Source organism: Triticum aestivum, chromosome 4B (assembly GCF_018294505.1).
Source record: "Triticum aestivum cultivar Chinese Spring chromosome 4B, IWGSC CS RefSeq v2.1, whole genome shotgun sequence".
Classification (NCBI taxonomy): domain Eukaryota; kingdom Viridiplantae; phylum Streptophyta; class Magnoliopsida; order Poales; family Poaceae; genus Triticum; species Triticum aestivum.
The window spans coordinates 591,613,491-591,620,446 of NC_057804.1; the positions used below are offsets into that span (position 1 = coordinate 591,613,491).

Below are 6,956 nucleotides of genomic sequence, written 5' to 3' on the forward strand. Positions count from 1 at the left end.
ACAGAAGCCTGTTTCGAGTAAAGTATCTCCAATGGTAGTCCCATTTTATTTCCTAGAAGGCCAAGGAGGGATTACCCATTTTCCCTCTTAAATAATAGCTTGAACTTCAGCGCTGCCCCAGAATTTTCAACCACCATTTTTAACTCATACACATGGGCCCCAACCATCGTCGCATCAACAGTTTTTTCTTTCCTCCTTAGAGCATGTCTAGCAGATCCCGCAAACCAGGTCGTCCACTATAGTAACCGCTGGTTTGTGGCATCCATCTCGTATCCCTAGCCAGAAAAGATCCTCCAAATTGGGTCATCCTGAATTTTTTTGTGGGATCCCGCATCCTTGAACCCAATTCCTCCATATGTGCAGGATTTCGTCCATTTTTGGAGGCTTCCCTTTCCGTTGCGCGCGAAGCACTTCCCCCGGCTTCATTTCCCGCTTCCAACCCCCCCCCCCCCCCCCCCCCCCGCCGCCGCACATCCCCGCCCCTTGGTGCTGCCCTTGGTTGCCCTGCTGATTAGTGATATTTTTACACTCATTTTTTACCTTATTTTAACCGAATTATTTCATTTAAAGAGAGATATTCGCTGTGATATTGCCACTAATGACTAATGAATGCAAAGGATTCCACAAATCCTCTCTTTGACATTTTTCCACAGAAAATGGGCTAAAAAGGGAAGAAATCACGTGGGAGAAAGGAAAGAAAGCAAAATGAAGAAGAAATAAGTCACCAGGAGGTGTCAGAAGACCACCAGAGCGAAAGACAGCATTCCATGCGACCACACGCACTCGCATGAGTGGTCGTTTGGCATGAAAACCGAGGCGGGTCGTCTACCTGAACAACTTTTATTAAGGGGACCCCATCAAACTGTCAACAGAACAAGAGAAGGAGGAGGGTCGAGCACAGCCAGAACATGTTCATCATCTTCATCCATAAACCCTAGCCGCCCCAATTTTCACCTCCATAGCATCTCCATCTCCACCACCATAGTCCTCTCTCATCTAGTACATACTTGTAATCGTGCATCACACAAGGCATTCATTGTAAGACATATTGCAATCAGTCAATCCCAAAATGTGTTCTTCAATGTTTTTTTCTCGCGATCTGATCTCCATGTGTGAGTAGTCCGGTGAGGTATAGGGTGAGGCATGAGCCTTGCAACCCCAAGTATTTAGTGAACTTTTTTTCCCGATGGTTCATTTTGTGAATTAGTTATGTCCAGAGGTCAGATTTGTCATTTTTGCATTGAAATGATCCGCTCTAGCACTGCCTCCAACTGTCACAAAGAAAATTAACCCCGACAAGGCGACAACGCAGTGTACTACCAAGTACAAGAGGTAAGCAAAATCAGTACGGGGCACATTGCTGCAGACTGCAGAGAGCGACTCAACAGCATACTGTATCTCCAACCAAATCGAACGGGGCACCTTGACGCAGACATCACCTGGCAGCAGTACATTGCCAACTCATGGTTGGAGACTTCCGGAGGCCGGACAGAACAAAACTAGCTGCGACATGGATGACGCGCCCAAGCCATGCCCTAGACCCCGTACATGACACATTTTTGTCGTTTGTAAGTAGTAGAAGAAGGGACCTAATCTCGTCACCTACAACGTTGGCAGCACGACCGTGCGTGTTACGGGCGTTGACAAGCAACACGCTCGTGAGCATTATCTTTCACACGCCGTTAATTAGAATATATCAGCCCGCGGCTGCACGCGTGACATTTTATACATTATTGTCGGAATGTTGCTGGTGAGAACGGGGTCCAGTGATGCAACACGATGCGGCCCGATCGTCCCTTTTTCGATCGGAACCGGATGTAGACACGTGATCGGAATCGGAGAAGCGGAGGCGTGTGGGCTGTGGGCTGGTGCCGCGGGAGTAGCCGCCTCCCGGACCCGGGCGGAACACGGGATCGATGACCGGAGTGATTTCGAGTTCGGCCGGGGTTCGGCGTGCCGCGATCGGCACAGTTCCGGACAGCCGGAGGCCCGACCCGTTGCAAACCTGCAAGGCCGTTGCCGTTGGCAGCCACAATACGTGAACAATCTGTGGAGAGTTTCCATCGGAGTGCAGGCACAGTTATCGAGGCAGTTAAAGGTATTTTTCTCTCGGGTTGGACTGCCCAAGACAAGCACGCAATTGCCACGTGCCAGCTACCTCCTCCGCTCCTATTAAAGGCGGGGCAGCCTGCCTACCACGCCCGCTCTCGCTCAAATCATAATCGCGAACCTGCAGCGATCGACAACAAGAGCCAGAGCCGCAGCAATAATAAAGAAAGAAGAAGAAGCGAGAAGATTCGATCGGCCATGGCGGGATCGCGGCGAGGTGGCGACGAGGAGGCGTGCCGGGTCGGCCTCCTGGACGGGCACGGCGGCGCCAAGAAGGATGACTGGCAGGTGGTCGCCGGTGGCGAGGAATCCAGCAAGCTCGGGAGGCGGGTGTTGGAGGAGTCGAAGAAGCTGTGGGTGATCGTGGCGCCGGCCATGTTCAGCCGCATCGTCACCTTCAGCATGAACGTCATCACGCAGGCCTTCGCCGGCCACCTCGGCGACCTCGAGCTCGCCGCCATCTCCATCGCCAACACCGTCGTCGTCGGCTTCAGCTTCGGCCTCATGGTACGCACGCGCCAACCTGCTGCCTCAGCCTGTCTCCGTTCTAATTCATTCGTTTCCCTGCTGCTCTGTTTCGAATCGTCGTCGTCCTTTTCGATCTATCTTTGGGGGCTGGGCCTCCCAATATGGCTAGGATTTCTGCTCCTCCAGCGCAGCAGAATTACAATTCAAATTCACCACTTCCCAATAATATTAAAAGAAAAGAAGATTTTTCCCACTACTTAGTTACCAATTTAGCACTATGGGTTGCCATACTAGTCCACGTTGCTCTTCGGATCAGTGGCAAGGAAAGGAACGTGAGCTGAAGCTAGCGAGCACCTCTGCTGCCCACTCGATACTTGCGGTGCATGCAGTACGTGTCCCTGCATAGTAGGGACCAGCCAGTGTTTTTGTCCTACCCCTCGTCACTGACATGTGGGCCCGGGACACCGCGACGAGCGTCAGGAGTGACGTACTCCTACTAGGTATACAGGGACGCCGAGAAGATTTCTCTTTCCTTTTTCATTTTATGTAGAAAGATAATAAGAAACGAACAAGCATTGGGATTCCCTCGCCGTGGTTTGGATTTAGCGGGCGGAGGCCTACTACGGGCGCCTCCCCTATTTTGCATTAGAACGAACGTCCCGCCGATTTGTTTAGCGAGCAGCTCTGTCGAATCCGCACTAAATGCTGCTAGCTCCGACTGGCAGGCACCCATTGACTTGTGCATCTCGCACGCACGCTTGGCTAACGCAGATTAAACTTGTTGGAAGAGTATCTCAGCATCTCACACACTTGGCCAGCCCATGAAACAAAGACTTGCAACGACCTGTGGAGAGCATTTTTAATCGCACAAATCGAAATGGGGAGGCGTCATTCTCCATTGTCCACTCTCAGTTTGATCCGGAAAGCAGCTCGAGAGAGAGGTGGAGGAGCATAGATGCGAGAAGGCACTGGACGGAGCTCTCGGTCCCGTGGTCGAGACTGAAAGGACGGATCTCCAGATTCTTAGCCTAGCTTTCTACCTTGTCGGCACCCTCCGGATAGGGACAGATCCCGCCGCTCTCCGCTCGTCGAGATTGTTTGTCTCCACTGAATGAGACCTTTCTAGGAGATCATGCATGTCGTGCATGTGGTGTCGGTTGATCCTTCCCATAAATTGTGTTTTACATTCAGGGTAGATATATAAATTGCAGTTTTGCTAGAATTCATCTAGATGAGATATAATTTGGTCTCATTCACTTTTTATAGCCATTGGATGTGATGCTATAAGATGCGTGTGTGCTGACGTGGGTTGTATTTGTTCTTATTTTCAAAGTGAATGAGACCAAATTATATCTCATCTAGATGAGTTCTAGGTACTCCCTATAAATTGTGTTTTAGATTTAAGGGTACTATCTGTTTATTTTTGGAAATGTTAGCTGGCTGACGTTCTTCGAACCGGTGCCAGATTCTCTTGTAAAAGAAAAAAATGCCTTCTCCGAAAGAAATTGTCATGCTATTCTGAAGAAGTCGACATCCATCTATAACCAAAAAAAACTGCCATCAAAATGGTTCGCAAATGCCAAGCCCTCCTGGTGAACGTCCGTTGGCTATTGGGGTTCTTATTTTTAGTTTTTCAATTTATACTGAACTTTGACACTAACTCGTCGCGACGTGCAGCTTGGCATGGCGAGCGCGCTGGAGACGCTGTGCGGGCAGGCGTTCGGCGCCAAGAAGTTTCACATGATGGGCGTCTACATGCAGCGCTCCTGGATCGTGCTGCTCGGCTGCGCGGTGCTGCTCCTCCCCATGTACTTCTTCGCCGAGGACGTGCTGCTGCTCACGGGGCAGTCGCCGGAGCTGTCGGCCATGGCCGGCAGGGTCTCCGTCTGGTTCATCCCGCTCCACTTCTCCTTCGCCCTCCTCTTCCCGCTGCAGCGCTTCCTGCAGTGCCAGATGAAGAACTTCGTCAGCGCCGCCGCCTCCGGGGTGGCGCTCTGCGTCCACCTCCTCGTCAGCTGGCTCTTCATCACCAGGTTTCAGTTCGGGCTCGTCGGCATCGCGCTGACGCTCAACTTCTCCTGGTGGGCCACCTTCGCCATGCTCTTCGGCTACGTCGCCTGCGGCGGCTGCCCGGACACGTGGCACGGCTTCTCCGTCGAGGCGTTCGCCGACATTTGGGAGTTCGTCAAGCTCTCCGCCGCGTCAGGCGTCATGCTATGGTACGTGCTTCTGCCGATCTACTTTTTTTTAGTAGACTTGTACTACTGATCTACTGACATACCACTATGCTGCTTGCATGTGTTTTTCTTTTTGATTGATTCCCGCCCGTACAATGTGAAGAAAGTCAAATCATCGGGCATCAGATCTCAGACGCATGCATATTATTTACTTTGATAACGACACGGTCAATACAAATAACATTTCATCCATGTGGGACTGACAATTTTTTGTTTCTTGTGCAGCTTGGAGAACTGGTACTACAGGGTACTCATCTTGCTGACAGGGAACCTGAAGGACGCGGCTATTGCGGTGGATGCGCTCTCCATCTGGTAACTATTCCTCTTCCTCCATCGGGTGCTAGTTTTCAGTACCCTCGAGAAGTACCCGTTGGCTATTCGAATACTAGTATCTAGAATAATTTGTAGCACTCATTCAGTACCAGTTTAACAAGTCTTGCTCGACGGTGATTCTGACAATGCAAATGCTCTTTCCTTTTTGTTGCTTGTGGACAGCATGACCATTAACGCATGGGAGATGATGATTCCGTTGGCGTTCTTCGCGGGCACTGGGTAATCACCACCGTCTTGCTATGCACATTTTGTGCACCTGTTTATGCCTACTGAATGAACAACAGAGTTCAGCATACAGAAGTCTGCATGCTAATTTAAGTACACGTCGCTGCGTCATTTGCAGAGTGCGGGTGGCGAACGAGCTGGGCGCCGGGAACGGGAAGGGGGCTCGGTTCGCGACGATCGTGTCGTCCTTGACCTCGCTGGTTATCGGGCTCTTCTTCTGGGTGCTCATCATGGGCCTCCACGACAAGCTGGCGCTCATCTTCACCTCCAGCGCCGTCGTGCTGGACGCCGTCAACAACCTCGCCATCCTGCTGGCCTTCACCATCCTGCTCAACAGCATCCAGCCCGTGCTCTCAGGTACCCCCAGGCCCAGTGGAACCTTTTTTATCATCCTGCCCGTACTCCTGTTATGGGCCTTTGTCAACAATGAGCAGAATTCATCAGGGTCATGTTTTTTCTGAAACGCAGGTGTGGCTGTTGGGTCTGGCTGGCAATCCGCGGTGGCCTACGTCAACATCGGCAGCTACTACCTCATCGGCGTCCCCATGGGTGTCCTCCTCGGGTGGCTCTTCAACCTTGGCGTCCTGGTACGTGCTAGCTAGTACTACGAGTACATCTCTCTCGTTTTAGGTAGAGCTTTCAAGCTTGGTCGTTGCCATGGTTGCTTTTACGCTTCGGTCTCGGCGCCGCACTGACGACTTTTGTGTGCGAAATCTTTTGCAGGGAATCTGGGCGGGGATGATCGGCGGAACCGCCGTCCAGACGATGATCCTGGCCATCATGACCGTTCGCTGCGACTGGGAAAAGGAGGTGAGTGAGCAAACCGGCTGAAAATCGGGGGTATTTGCGTGTAGTTGGGTGGTGGTAGTGCAGACTACTGATGCGTTTTTTGACTTGGATGTCACTGGCAGGCCATGGTCGCGAGCACACGGATGGACAAGTGGTCCGAGGTCCGGTGATCGGAGAGCTACGAGAGCAAGTTCCCTCTAAGGTACAGGCATCGTTCCGGCCTGCCGGTCTTGTACGCGCGCGTGGAAACCATTACTCCTGCGCGCAGCTCGGCGGGCTCGTCGTCAGATATGTCCTCTGGATTGAAGGAAAAAGATGGCTGTGGTGTTGCATACTTCACACGTCGACACTCTTGCGAGGAAAGCAGGCTTCGCGCAGTTCTGTATTTGTTTTGATCTTGTGGTGTATACATTCTTGCTGTTCGTATCCAAGCAATGCAAGTTCGGCTAGTTGGAATGAAGCTTGGCCAATTTTTTTCACTTGGTTTCCTTCTTCTCGAGGCTATTTTTTACAACTCCTCGATTTTGATTTAGCTATCTCAAGATTATAAAAACAAAACAGAAAAAAGAAATGAGCTGCTCGTTGATTTTATCAATTTCTCCTGATTGGAATATCACATGAAAACCAAATTTCGGTGCACGGAAACATCGCTATTCTTTGCTGAAATCTTTTTATAGCTCACATCCCATAATGTGTTTAAACTTAAACTAGCAAACATGTCTGTGCGTTGCACCGGGAGAGATAATTAGCGTGACTACCAATTCGTCCATCAACGCGACACGCAGCATTCAGACG

At 51.0% G+C, this 6,956-nt stretch overlaps 1 protein-coding gene across 1 annotated transcript; it reads left to right on the forward strand.

Moving 5' to 3' along the window:
* Positions 1–2,180: 2,180 nt before the first annotated feature.
* Positions 2,181–6,698, forward strand: LOC123093441 (protein DETOXIFICATION 27). The gene is made up of 8 exons (XM_044515415.1): positions 2,181–2,616; positions 4,255–4,796; positions 5,040–5,126; positions 5,310–5,366; positions 5,491–5,729; positions 5,841–5,959; positions 6,096–6,182; positions 6,284–6,698. Exons 1-8 carry the CDS (start codon positions 2,308–2,310, stop codon positions 6,329–6,331), a joined length of 1,488 nt encoding a protein of 495 aa, XP_044371350.1. The 5' UTR covers positions 2,181–2,307; the 3' UTR covers positions 6,332–6,698.
* The last annotated feature ends 258 nt before the right edge of the window (positions 6,699–6,956 follow it).

Excerpts from the sequence above, each read along its gene's own strand:
- LOC123093441 (XM_044515415.1), top strand. The coding sequence starts at position 2,308 with ATGGCGGGATCGCGGCGAGGTGGCGACGAGGAGGCGTGCCGGGTCGGC. Across the intron at positions 5,127-5,309 it reads GTGGATGCGCTCTCCATCTG|CATGACCATTAACGCATGGG; the intron begins GTAACTATTCCT and ends GCTTGTGGACAG. Across the intron at positions 6,183-6,283 it reads GCTGCGACTGGGAAAAGGAG|GCCATGGTCGCGAGCACACG; the intron begins GTGAGTGAGCAA and ends TGTCACTGGCAG.